Source organism: Malaclemys terrapin, chromosome 14 (assembly GCF_027887155.1).
Source record: "Malaclemys terrapin pileata isolate rMalTer1 chromosome 14, rMalTer1.hap1, whole genome shotgun sequence".
Taxonomy (NCBI): domain Eukaryota; kingdom Metazoa; phylum Chordata; order Testudines; family Emydidae; genus Malaclemys; species Malaclemys terrapin.
The window spans coordinates 18882540-18902732 of NC_071518.1; the positions used below are offsets into that span (position 1 = coordinate 18882540).

Sequence of the window (20193 nt, forward strand, 5' to 3'; positions counted from 1 at the left end):
TTTTCCCCATTTTTCTTCTTTTTATTTTTTTTTATTATTATTTTTTTTTTTTTAGAAAAGTCTGCCGGCATTGAGACAATCTTTATTGAATAGCCAACATTCGGTTTTGCAAGGACAGCCATCTCAGCAGCCGCTTCAACAAACCAAGCTGTCACAAGTTATACCTCAACCTGCCTCTGGAAGTATTTCCTCTAATGTCACAACTCAGACAGTAGGAATAAGGCAACCAAACAGCATTTGCACATTTGTATCAAATACAGTTCAGCCTCCTCAGGTTAAACTAGTACAGTCAAATCCGAGTTCTCAACTGGTAGGTACTAAAACATAAAGGAAAACTTCTAAATAGGTTGAATAGTGGTTTTAAAGTTACTCTTTATTTCTATTATTACATTCTAATTTGGAAATACTTCTGTTTTTCATTATCTTGTCTTTCTGATATACTATGTTAGGTACTGATCCTACAAAGATTTACGCGCATACTCACCTTTATGTACTGAGAGTATTCCTATTAATTTTAATGGAAGTACTGACACTGTATAAAGCTAAGGATGTGCATAAGTCTTTGCAGGATCAAGGCTTTCATTTCTGGGACATAGAGATTTTTATATAGTTGCAGTGGATACTTACCTAATTACAGCAGTACAAGAAAGCTAGCTTTTTCAGACTCACAGGAAGAATTAAGATTTTAAAGATGATCATGCAATCAGTGTTAAATTATTCTGCTTTGATTAGATTTTAATTTGATTTAAAATGAAAAAGGGAGGGTCCCTTTTTAAACTCTTCTGTACATTTTTAATTAGAAAACTGTGGAGAAGAAAAGAATTTTACTGTACCAATCAGCGTGGGCTAGCCAGAATACCAAAATGTTATTCCGCACTCTTGCTTACACTGAATAATATCCTACTACATGCACACAGCCCCATTGATTTCAATGGGACTGCTCATGTAGTAAAATTCTACTCACTGTGGATAATAAGGGTGGTACCATTGGGCCCATGGTATATAGCATATATAGCCTTGTATATATATTTTTTCAGTTTCTACAAAAGCCTAAGTCTAATGATATGGCAGTCCATTATTGTCTTTCTTAATCACTTTTGTGAAATGGTGAAAAGTATTTCTTTGTTTGCAGTTCACATGTATATGTGAGTATAGTACACAACTTTGGTTTAAAAATTAGGATGAGCAAATTTGAATGTATTCTCTTAAGCTGATGGAATTCTGCTTTATCAGGATTCTAAAATGCAAGTATAACAGCTTTGCCAGAACTTGTTAGTCACATGACTGTTACTTGAAATAGTAGGCTCAGGAAAGGAAATAAATAGATGGATGACAAAAATCTATTTTAAATGTTTAACTTTAAATAGTTTATTTAATTAAAATGTAACAATGCACAATTTTTAAATACACGTTTGAGCTCCATGTCATTTGGACAGTACATATGCTTCTTAAAACAGTTTAATCATTAACTTTTAAAATCTAAAATAATTATTTTATCGTAGGAGTAGCAAAGTCCTAGGAGAACAGTTGTAGTGAACTATATGAACTTTTTGAGATGCTGAGATATTTGACCTTATCTTTTATAGTAAACATGAGACATGTGGATGTGATCTTGAATCTGGACTTGGCTGCTGTTGCTCCTCTCTTTTAACTGTGTGAATTCCCTCCTCTGTAATAAGGAAAACCTTTTCTGGAATGATGTATTATTTAGAACAGAATGGTACAGAGTAGCAATATGAATGCCTCCTCAGTCATCTGTTAACTTATTCTGTACATACAACTTCATTTCCAAACTAATGTATCATAGCTGACAACTTAAAAAGTGGCATGTTTTAAGCACTGGTTGGGTAGGCCATGCAATATGACAGTTCTGTATTGTGAATTGGTAAAATGACTGTTGTTAGGTACATGTTTTAATCTCATTTGGAGAAATGAAATAACTGCTGTAGTCTCATGAAGTAGCAATAGCTGCAAAGGCAGAAGGTTGCATCTTGACTTGCCAGAAAAAGTGTGTTCTAAGGACTATTACAGGATGGAAATACATTTAGAAAACATACAGAAACGTTTCATTATATAAAGAAGAGCTTTATATAAATGTAAACTTCTTTGTCTGTTGCTTAGTAGTAGTATGGCTGATTGAACTGAATCTCAGGTTAACCAAAGCCCTGCTATATCGCCTAGATTGTGCTATATTGGTTAAGTCAGCATCTGATGACAATCATTGTACTAGGTTATCTGAGTTACCACAACAACCACTGTTCTAATTCCAGGCAGACACTTCAATGCAACTGTGTGGTAACAGAAATATTGACCTTTTAATGGTGAACATTGTGCATTCTTCACAGTAGTCTGTGTTCCCCAAACCCAGAGCACAACAAGAACCCTTGGCCAGATTGCCCAAGACAGACGGACAGAGGAAGATTACAGCTGGCCTGCCTAAAGCTGACCAGTGCTTAGGGAGAAAGCTGGCTGGGCTTCAGATTCTCTAGACTTGGAGCTCACTGAAGAGAATTTCAAGTTTTGCAGACTGTCCAGCTGAAGGGGGCAGAGCTACTTGGAGTATGGCCTCTTTAGAGCCAGCCTGTCTACAGAGTCATTCAGTGCCTTCTAAAATTAGGGGAGCCAGTCTACTAGCTCTCTCTCTTGATTTTTCTGATTTTTACAAAGGAGTCAGAGATTGAGGTGTCTCTGAAACCTTTGGACACTCATAGTTGTAATATATAGCTATTCTGTAATATAGGTATTTCAGGGCTCCCTAGCCTCACTCAGTCTCTCATCCTGCATTGAGGCAGTAGACTTTTCTAAAGTCCTGCATTACCTTAAACTCTCATTCTGTGGAAGTCACTGGTCAAACTCCCATTAACGTCAGTGCCAACAAGATTATGCCAATGCTGAGCAATCTTGAAAGTCCCACGCAGAACCAGTTGAGTTTGTTGTTTTAAAGTATTTTGTGAATTTCCCCTCAAATTGAAGTTGCATCAGAATAATAAGAAAACAGTTTTCTTGTTTTCTCATTTAAGAAAGAGATATGGAACAAAAAATTTATGGCATAATCAAGATGTTGCCGCAAAGCTGAAGTGAGATTGGTAGCACCATTTTAGATGTGTGAGGGGGTGCTTTAGTATAAATTTTCATCTGTGGGACCATGTACAGTTGTGGTGCATGAATGTAGAAATCAATCGGAGACAAAGAAAACTTCAGTTTTAAAATTGTATGATGATGCTGATGGATCAAAGAGGAGATAATGATACCACCTTTGTAAAGCACCTTGAGATCTGCGGGTGAAAGACCGAGGTGGTGTTATTAATTCCTGCTAGCTAAGGAAAGCTGGATGGAATCTTTGATTAGGTTTTCCTTTCGATACTGAAAAATTATTGATGAGTGACTAATGTGATGAGCCAAAAACCTATTTATACACCTACATACTTGATCTAAGCCACAGTGTTCAAGGTTTGAGTAAACTGTGAATACTTTGGGGCTGGAACTTTGTATTCATGTATGTGGACAGTACTTAGCACATTATGGGTACTACAGGTAAAAAATAGTGATAGAACTATGAAACCAAACAAGGGCAGTTTTTCATATTTGTTGACCCTATTGAAGCTGTATGTAACATATCTAGTGGTGATAATCCAGCTGTGTGTTGCATTGTATGTATTGTGTTTCTAAGGTTAGATTGAGAGATCCGTGCTATCAATACCATCCTTTTTTGCTATTGGACAACTTGGCTGTAGAATAAATTTTTCCTTTTGGTTTTGATTCATTTGGGTGTAGGCTTATGATTCATATTCACTTGCTATGTTAGATATGGACTTGCTGATAAAAGAGGAAACACTGCAATATGATAAGAAAGGGCTTCAAGAAGTATAGTCAGTTCTAGGGGTTGGACAGCAAACCTGAAGGTCTCTAGTGGCAGTAGAAATGTTAGCTTTCAGACCGTCTTTGGTAAAAAACCTGAGTTTAAATACAAAGAAATATAAATGTGTAACCCACATACCTCCTGGGTGCGGTGCTCTGTCCCATCTAGTGGCACCGAGACCACTTAGAGAGAGAGAGAGTGTAATGAGTCTGCTCTACAGCCTTAGCTAATAGCCATATGGCTTTTAGATCATACAGTAGAGGCTCATGCACTAAGCTCCAGAGGTCCTAGATTCAGTCCCACCTGCTGACAACCGGGGTTTGTCGGTGTTATAAATGTAATGCCTGTGTTCTGAGTTCTTGGTTAGGAAATGTGTGTTTTCTGAAAACAGTGCATGTTGTCCAACAGGGATAACTAGAACTTACTAGCGGCAGAGGCGGATTTGTGAGGCCCTGGGCCAGAGCAAGTGGGGGGCCCCTCCCCATCCCTTCCACCTGCAGTCCCCCCTCACACACACCCCTGCGCTCCTGACGGGGAAATGGGGTTGGGGCATGGAGGCTTCCCCCACCCGACTGGTGTTCCTGGCAGGGAGCAGAATTGGGATGTGGGGGCTTCCCTTGTCCACCTGGTGCTCCTGCTGGGGAGCAGGGTCGGTGTGCGGAGGCTTCTCCTGCTTCCTAGCAGGAATGCCAGGCGGATCGGGGCATGGGAGTGCCCATTTTTCTGGGCCCCCCCAGTTGGCCGGGGCCTCTGGACATGGGCTCCGTTGGCCCAGTGGCTAATCTGCCACTGCTTATCGGAACAATATTTGCTCTGAGATATTTCTTAACCATTATGCCAGCCTTGGGAATGCTACTAAGTCAGTGGAATAATGTGAAATTAGAAGTAAAATAAAATGGCAGACCATGGTATGGGGATTTTGCTTCCACCCCCACTACTCTACTGAAATCTTTAGTTGTGGGTCTTTAACGTTGAGCTGGTGGATTCTGAATGCATTTTGGAGATTCAGTGGACACCACTCTCCTCTACTTTCTGTTTGGAAGACAGCTGGGATTGATCATTAGGTATCTACTGGTTTAAAGGAAGATTAGAGGAAGTTCACCGAAGGCGATAAAGTGGCTTGTATTAATGAACCAATGCATATAGTCCTGTCACTGAACTAAAATGAGTGTATAATAAATTTGAAATGCAAATAATCAGTGAACAGTAGATATTTAAAAGGCATTAATGCAGAAAGATACCTTGACATGACAATGGACTGGAAATTTGATACATATTTGCAATGTAAGCCAGTGGCAAAAAGGCAAATGGGAATTTGGTGCTATAATACTGTGGACCATTGGGGTGGCCTTTATCCACCAATGGTAGCACTTCCCTAAAAATACAACATTCAGTTTTGGGTACCTTAATATAAAAAAAAAAATCAAATTAAATAGAATTCAGAAAATTACAAAAATGGTGATTAAGGGACAGATTTAAGAGGAAAGCTTAAGAGAATTAAATAAATATAGCTTGGTCAAACAATGACTAAAGGAGAACATGAAAAACGTTTACAAATATTTTAAGGGTTTAAACATTAAAGTAGGGTGATAAATTATTTAGAGTGATCCAAAAGAGTATAAATAGGAATAAAGGGATAAAATTAAGCAAAATAGTATTTAGGCTGAATATAAGGGAAAATATCCTTACCATAAGATTTATTATTAGATTGTGGAATAGTCTCCCAAAGGAAGTGATGAAAGGCCCATTGCTTGAAACGTTTAAAAGTAGACTAGAGAATATATTATAGAGAACAATCTTACAGTAAGTGGGAGAGGACTTACATGACCTAATAGTTTTTTTTTTTTTTTCTTCATTTCTGTCTTCACTGATTCTTTGAAAGAGTATATCCAGTAACACCGTATTGGTCAAGGTGGAGAAAAAGAAGCTTTTACTAGAAGATGCTGTCTGTTTGATTTTTTATTTATTTATTTTTTTATTAATGTGAGGGGAGAAAACACAATTGCATATGCAATTTTACAAGCATCATTTTTGAGGCAAGTTGTAAAAATTTGGCCCCGGATAGCAACATTAATGTTATATATGAAATCTAACCCACAAAAGCAAGATAGAAGTGAGTTAATGCTGCCAGATTACATGATAGCTAAGGTTTGATATGACATTTATCTTCAGGAGTGAGTAGACTGATAAATCACAAGTGGCATAGCCACAAGTGAGTTAGCAAGTGTTTACTCATGAGTGAAGATAAATGTCATATCAGACCATAGCCAATCTGTACTGTGTGCATATACAAGTTAAGTGGCTTATTTATTTCTCCCACAATATTTTCTCACTTAATTATGAGAAAAAATACCACGCAGAGAATATTGTATTCAGAATTGTATCATTTCCAGTGTGTTTATTTCCTATGCTGTTGCCTTTATTGCTATGTTTTGCATATAATTGTGTGAAAACATTGTTTGTTAGTTCAGTATGCTCAAGTTGCTGTCTGAGGTGCTTCTGTGTAAGACTTGTTTTAATGCACAAAGGGCTGGATTGTAACTTTAAAACCCAGGCCAACTAAAGGGCCAGCATATAGCTGTGTTGACACAGGAGGTTGTACTATGCCCACTCCCTGCCCAGGGGAGTAGCAGCCTGCTATTAGATGCTCTTTGCCATGTGTAGGCTATGCAGATAGTATGGACAGGGAATAATGGGGTTCCCTTTCTTTTAAATAATTTTGCTTTATTATTTAAATTTGGCAATACTTTTTATTTTCACTTTATTTTTTCTGCTTTCCACCCCAGTATATTTACCTTCTTTTATACTCCCTACCTCACTTTCATAGAGAACTGTCTCTGGACCCTCTTCTCCACTCCTGTTGTTCCTGTTGTCCCACACCCTTTCTCTCTCAATAATTGCCTTGTCTTTGTTATCAAACCTTCTCAGCTCTTTAAAATCTGTCATTTTACATCATTTCAGAGGAGAGTAGAATGTATCAGGAAATGAAGACAGGTATTGATGTCATAGAGAGGAGAAGTTTACCTGCTATCACCAGAGTAAAACTTAGTTTGAAAGAATATTGTGAGTATGGTGACTAGAGAGAGCGGTGGTTGAGAAAATTAGCTTTTCTGCCTTTCAGATCAGAGTATCCTATGACATTGTGGATTATTGTCTTCCTGCCTATTAAAACCCACTTGTTCTATGTCTAGTGGTAATTCCTCTGCATCAAGATGCATTCAAATTCAGTTCTCCTTTCTCTTAATATTTTCAGTTACCAAGCTCCTCTTTTTCTTCTAGATCGTGTTTTTCTACCTTGAAGTTTGGCTGATGCTCTGATGATAATTGTCTTTAATGACTCTTCCCTATTCACTCATTGCCTGTCTTGGTTCATCCAAATGCTTTAAAGGTAGAAGTGTTTCTCTTGGGCAAAAGGAGCATTCCCAAATACATGCAGCTGCTCTGTCTCCCAGCTTAACAGAGACCTCTGTTTTTTCCCTTCTGTGTCCATAAGTGTAGCTGCCTCCTTTTTCATTGAACTTTCTTGTTCCCTCCCACTTTTCCTGTTCTTTCAAGTTGGTTTCCCCCCCTCTGTAACATTGCTTGTGTACACAGTTATGATGACTCCTCATCCATGCATGTCTTTGTCTCTTCTCAGATTGACTATGGCCTCCCACTTCTCCAAATTCCAGCATGTACGGAATGCTGCTGCCTGTCTTCTCCCACGTACAAAGAATCACGATCACACATCATGCCCATCCTTATACTCCTCCACTGGCTCCTCATTAATTTCAGACACAATTCAGAATTGCCCCCCTTGTTTTGAAAACTCCCTGGTCTTACTTTAGCCTACCCCACCAACCATGTTTCATTCAGTTCCTCTTCACACTCCCTCTGTTTAACTAGTCCCAATCTCCTTCCCTCTTCCCACGATTTCACTGCTTATGATGCAGGAATCTTTTGTTCAATTTCTGGTGATGGAAACCTTTCCTTTATCTTCCTACCTCCATTCCTTCTCCATCTATTTTCAAAACTAAATTTGGAAACATAATTTCTCATTTTCACTGTATTTATAATCCTGCAAAATTCCTTTTTAAATCTGGGATTTGGCCTGTATAGTTGTAAGATGTTCTGGGGTACAGTTCGTAAGAATAATGCTGATGAGCCAAACAAAGATGCATTGTTTCCTGTTTGCTCTGTGTAACATATTAAATTAGGTTGCAATCTGAATTGTAGTACAGTCATCCTGCAGGAAATGTTATTGATTTTATATGAGAAAGAGAGAGAAACTGCTTCCACTTTAAAGGATGGTAATGATACAGCCATGATTGTGAAGGTTGTGTGAGTTGTGATGTCTTCAGGACCCTGAGTTGTCTGTGTAGCTTTATCTTCAACTAGTCATGGCTGTGTCATTACCGTCCTTTAAAGTGGATGCAGTTCCTCTCTCTCTCTCTCTCTCATACAAAATCATTAAACTTTTCTTGCAATTTTTTTAGTTTATTTATGGATTTCGTCTCCCTCTGAGAAAGCCACGTGTACTCGACAGTCTGCTGTTCTACATCTGTGCTATCCTGTTCCTGATATTATGAACATGTATTTTGATATCATTGAGACGTGACCCTCGCAGATTTTGTTGTTCTGTTTTTATTTATAAGGGATCAAGTTGAAAGGTTCTTATCTTGTTCTGACTTAATTGAGAATTTCAAAAAGGGCAATAGGCTTTGGCCCAAGATTAATTGTAGCAATAAAATTCTCTGATTTTAAAAATAAATGGCACAAGGTAAAAGCTGACACAGTGACTATAAAAAGTCCCTGTTTCCCATTTTTGCGTGTGTGACTGCAAGTCTTGCATAACCACTTGAGATTTAACTTTTAATATTTATTAAAAATGCAGAGGTGTACTAACAAAAATAGTAAAAAAGGGAAAAGCCTATGGGGCAGTAGATGAACACCACTGAAACTAGTGACCAGTATGAAGAGAGAGAGAGAGAGAGACACACACACACACACACCCACCCCCCTTAATATGACTTTTGTCACCAGCTGGCTGTGCTTCTGGAGACCCACATGCTTATATTAGTAATTATACATGTTAATTTATATATACGCTGTGTGTGTTTGTGTATAAAGTATAATATAAGTATACTTTTTTTCAATAATACCAGATTATCCAGTCAACATCTGCTCAAACTGTGAAACGAAACCCTGCTTGCCAGACTACCCAGATTAGGATGCCAGTGGTAATAACTCAGACCATTAGACCACAAGGTATGGGTTTAAATGTTCTAGTGAGCTTATGTTACATTTGTATGAATTTAATTTTAATTTTATTACAAAGTAGTAGCATGGGGAAAACTGAGAGTTGACATTGGCAGGCTTGACATTACCTTTTACATTTTCCTGGCTGAAAATGCATGTTTTCACTATATAATTTTGACATATTTTTCAGACTGATATAGCTAACTGTTTTATAACTACTAATTTAAGGCTACATCCTAACTTGCTTAGGTTGCACTCAGCAGTTTCTTGTGTGACGGTCCGAATGAAGTAAGGGATATGGTTTTTACTGTTTTATTGTATGACCTTTTCCCCTCATGTGGGAAAGACTTTCTTCACTTTTCTGATGCAGCCCTGAGAATGCTTTGGTTTAATCTCCCTGCTTTATCTCTCACCTTTGAGGCCACACATTGTAGCCACTGTCTTTCCAGCTGCAGAGGACCAGGTAGGACCCCTTTGAGAAACTTTTCAGCTATATGCCTTTCATCTGCCACCAATGTCACTTTTTGTGATACCAGAGACTGAGTGCTGCATGCAACATGCCTAGTCACTGACAATCTGGGGTGCAAGAGGCTAGGTATTGAACCTGGATGTTCTATACAGCTGTGCAAAGATAGATTAATGGACTGGCTTATTCTCTCCTCCTTATTCTCTCTAGAAGTTCTTGTGTGTGTTTCCCAGCACCCCTTTATTACTTTCCATCTTTAACCTTGTTTCTCTTTACAGTTGTCAAATATCTTTTTGGATGCAGGCAGTTAGATAACCGAGTATTTGTAATGGTATACAGAGCTTGTCATCTTAAGGTCTTCAGTCTGAATCCAATCTAGATTGGGAATGTCTAAAATCATTATTGTCTGTCTGATGAGTAATTTGGTCTCTCCTGTTGCCCATGGGCAAGTATATACCTCCTAAACCCGCCATTAGGATTAGCACCAGTTGACACTCTAACTGACCATTCACTTCAGAAAGGCCAAGGGTTGCCTGGGCATGGAGACTGATCTGTCTTTTCATCCTTGGGACTACTTTCTCCAGTCAGGGTTGAAGTGAGTTTACTTCTTAAAAGAAGTATTGGATTGACAACACTGACACTAAGATCCTAAATTTATTAACACAAAAATTATTTAATATGTAATGAGAATGCAAGCTTTCACACTCGGAATCCTGATTGGTGTACCTTAATGTGAGAAGGTTAATTTGATTTCCATGCCTATTCAGTGCTTGGCCTCTGTGCTGAGAATGCCAACAGTGGTGCTAATGGTGATGAAAGTTTGCATGATGTGGACATCTCTCTGTTAAACTATGGCTAAAAAGCACATTTATTTCATGTAGCCCATTGATTGGCCATGAGGTGGTAACAGGTGGGATTCACAATCTTGCCTAAAGAATAATTCTTAGCATTTATATAAAGCTTTACACATTCAAAGCATTTAGAAACATTAATTCTTAAAACTCCCCTAAGTGAGATGAGTATTGTTATCTCTGTTTACAGGCTTGTCTGCATGCAAGTTATACTGCTTTAACTATCTCAGTATTGTTAAAACAGTACAACCCCCTAATGTGAACACAGTTATGCTGGTGTCTTACACAGTATAACACATTCCCCTCTCCATACAGGAATAGGTATAGCAGGACAAAGCATCTTTATCCTGGTATAATGGGGTTTGTGCTGCTTTAACTTTACTGGTATAGTTAAAGCAGTACAACTTTTCAGTGTAGGCAGACTGTCAGGTATCTTTATAGTTGTATAACTACGTCCACATGAGGGGCTGTACCGGTATAACTGTTTAAGTAAAAATTCATACCCCCTACTGAAGTAATTACACCAGTACAAAAACAGTGTAAACCAGGCCATGCAGCTGTGGAAACGGAGCCAGTGGGGTGTAAAGTAGCTTGGCAAAGGCTACACATCATTGGCAGAGCCAGGATTAGAACTAGGCACTTACTGACAACTAATCTCAGGCTCATTCCTCCAGACCCTGCTGCCTATACTTAAACCTATGACCTAATGGTGAAAGACTCTGTATGTCATTATCAGTCTCTTGAGGTATCCAGTCCAACAGCTGATTTTAATTTACAAAAGTTATTGCAAATTGTGTTGGGCTACCTTAATAAACAAAGAAATCATTATCAAGGTTTCTATCTTTGCTTTGGGCCTTGCAACAACAAAGTACGCAACCTAGGAAATTGTTGCTTATATACATACAGTAGCTGTTAAAAATAGAAAAGGACGTATACATCATCCCAGATTTAAAACCTCATACTTAATTACATTCTGTCAGATCCATTTGAGAAAATTCATATTCATGGGGTGAAGGCAAGTGGAATTTAATTCTCTATATACAGTTTAGATATGACAGTTTATATATGTTTAGATTGCTTTCAGGAAACTAAAGGATTGACTACTGCATTGCTGTACTTTCTGTAATATTCTTGGATCAAAGTTTCGCATCCATTGAAAAATCAAACTATTGATGCTAATTAATTCTGGATGAACATTACTACTGTTTCATTACTTTATTTTTAACAGTATACACTAAATCTGTTACACCTTGCCAGAGCCATTGCAGCTTTTTTATTATTAATGCCCCTTTGAGTCTCCTGAACAGAAATAGCACATGCTGAACTATGTTAATTTTTCTTCTATTTCATTCATTATCCCATGCTTTCCAGTTCACTCAATAAAAAGTCTTCTAATTAGTTTACCTGAAACAGATACATGAGTTGACCATCTAAAGGATTGATGCTATTTGTGTCATCTCATGGATCTTCAATATGTCACAATACATGTTCATTCCCTGGGCCTAGAAACTGATGGCCTAAATCTTACTGTGGATTTTCCAAGATTGAGGCTTCATACAGAGGTTTCTGTAATACACAGTAGACTGAGGGATTGAACAAAGACTGTCAAATAAATTTTTGTCTTGAGAGCTCAGACTGAAGTTGAACAAAGATCTTAGAATTAAAAAAAATGCTGTCCTCAGTCAAGGCAAATCCTTTTGTTACAGAAAAGCATATGTTGTTAAATAATTTATTAATTCAGCTAATCATGCTTTAGTTTTTAGGGCTTATGAAACAAAAAATAATATAAATCACAAAGGTTCATGAAAGCATGCCCACTTGCAGATAATAAATGAGTCATAAGACTACTGCAAGAAGGTCTTTCAGATGATTTTGAAGGTGTCTCAAGGTCTTCTTTACATGTGCATGTAACTCATTAATAGTCATTGAGATTTGAAAGCATAAAAAGGGAAGAATTTATCAATTCAGAAGACCTTAATTTTTAATATTTTATACATGTCTAAAAAGAGCTTGCACTGAAGAACGATAAAGAGAATCAGACCACCTATAGCCTGAGTAGATGTGACTAATAAAGTATATAAGCAGTAAACTAAAGTATCACTTAAAAATGTAAAAATTCCACTTGATCAAAACTTTTTAATTCAAGCCCTGGTATAATGTTTCCTTGCATTGATCTTCCAGAGCTCTATTGCTTTGTGGTAATTTTTATTGCTAATTAGTAACAGAAATTTGTTATGTGTTTTGGTTGGAATTTTCTAAAGCACTGATGGGAATTAGATGACCAATTCCTATTGACTCTCAATGGGCATTGAGTGCAGCTAGGCCCATTTGAAAATCTTTACTTTGATTTATATAACTATGTACTTGAAAGTATTTTTTCATAGTATAGATACAGAAGTGAATTGCTTACAAAATATTTTTTAAAATGAGAAAATAAGTGTAGGGCTTTCAATAGGATTTTATTTCAAATTTTACATACACCTCTACCCCGATATAACGCTGTCCTCAGGAGCTAAAATCTTACTGTGTTATAGGTGAAACCGCATTACATCGAACTTGCTTTGATCCGCTGGAGCACGCAGCCCTGCTCCCCCGGAGCTCTGCTTTACCGCGTTATATCTGAATTCATGTTATATCGGGTCACGTTATATCGGGGTAGAGGTGTATTTTTATGCACTGTGTAAAACAGTAACTCAAACTGTTTTTTTAACTCTGAAAATGTGTGTGGTTGTTAATTGTAACAAAGTGAACCATTATATAGGAAAATAAGAAAATATATTTTACTTTTCAAAGACAAAATACTACAGTATTATTGAATATCTTTAAACATGATTTTTACCAAAACTCTTAGATGGTACCACTTGCTTCTCCTTTAAAATAAGTTATTTCAGTTCCTGTTTGCTTATTCTGTGCAGATTCTGTAGAAGAGCAGTTTACTGGTAGTTGCAAACATATTTATTGCCATTAATTATATTTTAGCTAGCTATGAATAATGGTTTGCAGTGTTAGAATCTTCAATTTTTTCACAAGTAAATGTTGAAAAAAAGTTAATATTCATCATTATTTTTTAAATTGTTCTCTCTTCTTCAGCAATGGAACCTTTAAAAATAACAACTTGCTTTTGTTTGCAATTTAGAGACAGTTAAATTTAGTTCCTGGACAGAAGGTTCTTTGATGTAAATTGTCTAAGACAGCTCATAATAACATTGCTTGGTGTTTTTCAGGCACAGTAGGGAAGGCACCAACAATACAAGCCAGCCGAAGTCCTGGGGGCTTTGGTGTTCAGGTCTCTGCAAATCAGAAAAACAAGTTGAATGACCCTGGAGGTGGATCTTTCAGGTAAAAAGAAAAAACAACAACAACCCCCTTCCCCACACACACAATTTAGAATGGGCTTAACACCAGAGGGCAGTATTTTATAATAATTCCTAGATTTCCCATGCACTTTGATTGGATGGCAATCTGCTTATTTAGTTCAACGTTTTTTAAAAAAAGGAAAGACACCAGATTTTTTTTCCCCAAATGCAGATTTTTAAAAAATATTTAATAAACCTTACAAATCACTTTTGTGAATATGAATTTTTTTTTAGTAAAGGAAGCTATGTAGATGAGGTTTTCATAAGGGTGCAATACAGCTATTTTTATTAATCAGATTGTAACACTCATATGAGATGTACCTTGTTGAGATGATCGTAATTGTGACAGCAGGGCATACTGTATGTAGATAGGCTTGTGCAGGTCAGCTGCAGGTATGAAGCCTAGGGAAAAAACTGTTCTTTAGAACTGAAGAGAGAAACTTCATTGCCTTATTTGCTGTTGATGTGATTTGTTTGCGTGGCACAACTTGGGGCATTCTTTGGGTTCCTGTAGTGGTCAGGAGCTGCAGAAGTTCAGCCCAGTAGCATGGGTTTATTGAGCTGCTGTGCCTGTTATTTTGAATACCCTTCAAACTTTTATAAATATTACTGTATGTTATAGGTTTTGAACATTTTTAATACTGTAGTGGAAAGCTAATGTTATATTTGCTGCTTTTATCGCCCTCCCACCTTCATTTTAATTTTGTTTCATTGATGTAAGTGCATTTTAATTCCTTTTAAAATATTGCCCTTTTTTCCTATTTATTTGCTAAAATGGGAAAGTATTTTTAGACAGTCACATTCTTCCTTTAGGATACTTACTTTGATCTGACCTCATCAAATCAGTAATTAATTGACCAGCTTAGACTTTTACAGGTAGAGTAAAAGAGAATTTGTAGGACGTTGTGAAATATCTCTGCTCTGAGGCATGTCAGCATTGCAACTAATAGCGGTAGTACTTAGTATTAATCTAGAAGCAAAATCATTCAATTTTTTATTTTCCAATGCACTTGCCTCCCACTGAGTATTTAAATGATTTAAAATGTATGTTGGGTTCAATTGTACTGTCTTAATAAATATTTTTTGTATTAGTAAGCAACATAGGCATTTATTCTTCGTTAGCATGGCTTTCAATTTTACATACACCAAAAGGGACAGCATTTTTTTTTTTTTTTAACTGGATGTTGTAAATTGTGCCAGGATTGATTCTTTCATTCACTTAGTTTATACGTAGAATATATTAGGTTAGTTGGAATTGTTAATTTTCCCTAGGGGAGAAGCAAATGCTCAAGGCACTGATTGATAAATCAATAAATCTTTAGTGAGTTTGGTAAATAAGCTGTCAAGGGTGTATGTCATTTTTCCTTTAGAGAACAAATTTTAGTCAGAATGAATGTGTTTGTTTTCTTGCATTGTTTTCTTGTTCAAAATAGTAAGACACAATGCTGAATTTAAATAAATCCATAGAATTGCAAGGATTTATTAAACAGTAGTAGAAATGGAGTTTTTTCTTGATATCTTAACAAAGGATTCCATTGTTTGCATATTTGCATTTCAACCCCTAACCTCTCCTGAGGACAAATAGATGTCTGACTATTAAGCCTAAAGGCATAGAGCTGGAAATCTGTATTAATCCTCTGAATGCTGACTAGTTTTCCTCAACATTCCCAGCGTGTGTGAAGAATGTGTTTGTAGCCAGAAGGCAAACTGGCATCTGAGCAGAGCAAAAATTTTGAAAAATAGTTGTGTTATGTATAAATTCATTTTACCCTTGGTGCTTTATTATTGCATATTTGTTTCATTATTTCATACTCTTTCTTTAAAATAACTTACTTTAGTTTTTCTGTCTTATGGGCAAAGGGTTGGTCACTAGTAATAGAAATGTGAACTTTATTTTTCTAGACATTTTCTTTTAATCATGTAAACACTAAGTCTATCATATCTTGCTGAACTATTTTTTCCAATATAAAAAGTTGTTTACTGAAGTGAGTGTGAGGGATTTATACATGCGAGGCACATATGAACTGAGGGTTTCACAAATGGTAGCTTAGCCTTCAATATTGACAATAATTATTATGGTAAAAGTTAGATTCGCAGTGCATTGTGGAGTGATGGTTAGTGCTCTATAGTTAAGATGGAAGCTAGTTTCCCTTCATAAGCCCAGTTGTCAATCCCCTAACTTCCCCAAAATAAAACCCTCATAACTTCATATAGTGTTTTATCTTGGGTAAAAACTCATCCTGGCTAAAATTTGTCAGGGAAAAATGTGAAGTACCCCATTCATGTGTATGGTGTCGTTACCTGTAATGATACCTAAAGATGAACATTATTGCCATAGGCAGGCTCCAATCTTGTTTGGGGGCCTTTGGGCGCTACTATAATACCAAAAATATAATAGTATTTCCGAAGTATTGTATTTCTGCAAACGGGGAGGAGAGACAAACAGAAGTCTCCTTGAAATCCATGAGGGGCCACACCATTGTGATCTAATCTGCTACTGGGGTTCTCAAACTGGGTGTCCGGACCCCTCAGGGGGTCATGAGGTTATTACATTGGGGGGTCGCGAGCTATCAGCCTCCACCCCAAACCCTGCTTTGCCTCCAGCATTTATAATAGTGTTAAATATATTAAAAACTGTTTTTAATTTATAAGCGGGAGTCTCACTCGGAGGCTTGCTATGTGAAAAGGGGTCACCAGTACAAAAGTTTGAGAACCACGGTGCTATGCTAATCTGCCAATTCTACAATCTTGGGAAGTATATATTAAATTCTTTGATAGTTGGATTTATAAATTGAGATGATAAATGGCTACCTGTAATGACAAGTGTTTGGAGATGCAATAGTGACTCCATAGTTCAGATTGCATTTACATTTGCACATTAAGCATGGTTTACATTGTTTTTTATTTGCATAAGCATAGTGAATAATATAGGTTATCCTCCCCAAATTTATAGCACTTACTCTTTGAGTACAGAATTAATTTTCTGAAAATTTGATTTTTTCACTTCTTTGTGTACGTTGGGAGGGATAATATTGTTGAATTGAAAGTTAGTGTGTTAGACAAGGTATTAGTGTTTTTGGCTGGTTGAGTATCATAATGGCAGGGTGAGCGTGAATGTATGCCTTTACTTTGTTTGTTGGGAATAAATGTATTAAGACTCTACTTAACACTAATTTCTGTGGCACGCTACTCCTCGCCCCATCACAACTTGACACGCGTCTGTTTGTTCATTGACTATGGTTCCTTATCCAGTTTTCAAATCAGATGAATTAATTGTCCATATCCAAGCTATCATGAATTATGTTGTAAATAATTATTTGAGGACAGGTCTGAATGGAAAGAGTAACGCTTGATTGGATAGATATATTGCAATTAAATTAGGGCTGTCAATTAATCGCAGTTAACTCACGATTAATTCAAAAAAATTAATCGCGATTAAAAATTAATTATGATTAATTGCACTGCTAAGCAATAGAATACCAATTGAAATTTATTAAATATTTTTGGATGTTTTTCTACATTTTCAAATATATTGATTTCAGTTACAACACAGAATACAAAGTGTACTGTGCTCATTTTATTTCAAATATTTGCACTGTAAAAATGACAAACAAAAGAAATAGTATTTTTCAATTCACCTCATACAAGTACTGTAGTGCAATCTCTTTATTATGAAAGTGCAATTTACAAATGTAGATTTTTGTTGTTACATAACTGCACTCCATAACAAAACAATGTAAAACTTTAGCGCCAACATGTTCACTCAGTCCTACTCTTTGTTCAGTCAATCGCTAAGAGAAACAAGTTTGTTTACATTTACGGGAGATAACGCTGACCGCTTCTTATTTACAATGTCACCTGAAAGTGAGAAGAGGAGTTCGCATGGCACTTTTGTAGCTGGCATTGCAAGGTATTTAGCTACGCTAGACATTGATATGCCTCTTCATGCTTCGACCACTATTCCAGAGGACATGCTTCCATGCTGATGATGCTTGTTAAAAAAAAAGTGTTAATTAAATTTGTGACTGAACTTTGTGACAGAATTGTATGTCTCCTGCTCCATGGTTTAACCCACATTCTTTCATATATTTTGTGTTTTGGTAGTCTCGGATGACAACCCAGCATATGTTGTTTGATTTAAGAATACTTTCACTACAGATTTGACAAAACACAAAGAAGATTCCAATATCAGATTTCTAAAGATAGCTACAGCACTCGACCCAAGGTTTAAAAATCTGAAGTGCCTTCCAAAATCTGAGAGGGACGAGGTGTGGAGCATGCTTTCAGAAGTCTTAAAAGAGCAAAACACTGATACAGAAACTACAGAACCCAAACCACCAAAAAAGAAAATCAGCCTTCTGTTGGTGGCATCTGACTCAGATGATGAAAATGAACATACGTCAGTCCGCACTGCTTTGGATAGTTATTGAGCAGAATCTGTCATCAGCATGGACGCATGACCTCTGGAATGGTGGTAGAAGCATGAAGAGACATATGAATCTTTAGTGTATCTGGCACGTAAATATCTTGCGACACCGGCTACAACAGTGCCATGCAAACACCTGTTCTCACTTTCAGGTGACATTGTAAACAAGAAGCAGGCAGCATTGTCTCCTGCAAATGTAAGAAAAACTTGTTTGTCTGAACGATTGGCTGAACAAGAAATCGGACTGAGTGGACTTGTAGGCCTTAAAGTTTTACATTGTTTTACTTTTGAATGAAGTTATATTTTTGTACATAATTCTGCATTTGTAAGTTGCACTTTTGTGATACAAATATTGTAGTGCAATCTCTTTATTAGGTGAGTTGAAAAATACTATTTCTTTTGTGGGTTTTTTTTACAGTACAAATATTTGTAATAAAAAATAAATATAAAGTGAGCACTGTACACTTTGTATTCTGTGTTGTAATTGAAACCAATATATTTGAAAATGTAGAAAACATCCAAAAATATTTAAATAAATGGGATTCTATTATTGTTTAACAGCACAATTAATTTTTTTGAGTTAATCGCATGAGTTAACTGTGATTAATCGACAGCCCTAATCTCTCTACAAAATGTTCTTCATCGTTTCAGACATTTTGAGATGTTGGTATTGTATACCCTTCTTTTTTCCTATATGTAAAATAATTTAAAGCCGGATTATAGTAACTATTGTCACAACGGGTACCTTACTCCACTAATAGTTCCACTGAGTACAACAGGACTAATTGAGGAGTAAGGTTCTACGAGAAGTCTGTAAAGTATTCATAAATCTGGCCATTAATGTTTTTGCACAAACATTTTTTGGTTTCTATTCTCAATTTTTAGATAACTTTGGTACTTTTGTCTGTTTCAAATGTGAAGTCTGTTTCAAAATTGATTATATTTCATGGCAGAATTTGGAAAACTTTGCTGAGTCTTCTCTGAAAACCATCTAATCTAGTTAAAACAAGTTCAGTGCATCCTGTTTCTCTGTAAATTAAATCTTGAAACTTGAATCTTGAAAACCTGAAATCATTCTGGTTCCTGTGCAGATTAAAAAGGAATTTACTCTTGCTAAAGTAGAATGAGTTTATTTCAACTAGTATTCAGCTTTGCACTAGTATAATAATTTTAATCTGATTTAAAATTATAGGGCAATGATTAAAAAATCTTATTTGCTGATGATGATAGTGGTCTTTTAGCCTTTTAGGAGAATTTTAAGTTCCTATTTTTTCACAGACAGTTATTTTACAATCTTTTGAACTGCACAAAAGTATGTGGTGGTAGATTTTTTTATTTTTTAGCTCTCCATTCCGTTTTCAGATTTACTCCTTTTCCTGTACGTTTAATAATAAAAAAAGGAATGTTAAGGGACTGGGACTGTAATAGGGTGATCAGTGATCCAGCCCCGAGTGAAGTGTGACTAAAAGCCATCATCTGGCTGATCTCATTCATTATAGAAGACAGACCTGCCAGATTGAAAACAAAGAAACTGCTGTGACTGGCTATAGGGAACACTGCCAATGTAGATTTGTTTTATTTGAGATGGGATAGATAGGTATAGTGGTTATCTAGGTTCACCTTCCTTTTCCAAAGGCCCCATATTGTTCTGAGCTGTATTTCAGAGCTGGCTGTATGTAACCTCTGAACCTCATCAACACCACTCCTGGTGCTGCCAGAGTAATGTATTGTGGAACCTATGCCTACAAAGTGAGAATAAGATTCCCCTGAAACTCTGAGCTCACTTTTAATGTTGAAGGCCAACACCTGTGGTGTACTGCCATTGGTCCATAAACCTTTAAAATAAGAAGGTCTGTGTTAATAGTTGCATATTCACAAGTAGACTTCATCAGAAGCTAGTTAAGACTTATGTTGGAATGGCTAAAGACAGAACATCTGAATCCTTCCCCAACTAAAGTCGTTGGCCTCCAACATTGTCACAAATCCTTTAATATTTA

The 20193-nt window shown here is 36.6% G+C and overlaps 1 protein-coding gene across 1 annotated transcript in view; it reads left to right on the forward strand.

The window, feature by feature from the left end:
* Positions 1–20193, forward strand: part of LOC128848829 (transcription initiation factor TFIID subunit 4-like) — a 208415-nt gene that overhangs the window by 34864 nt on the left and 153358 nt on the right. The window contains exons 7-9 of the mRNA XM_054049034.1: positions 56–310; positions 9004–9106; positions 13639–13753. Of these exons, the coding sequence (XP_053905009.1) occupies positions 56–310; positions 9004–9106; positions 13639–13753 (473 nt within the window). The remainder of the gene's footprint in view (positions 1–55; positions 311–9003; positions 9107–13638; positions 13754–20193) is intronic.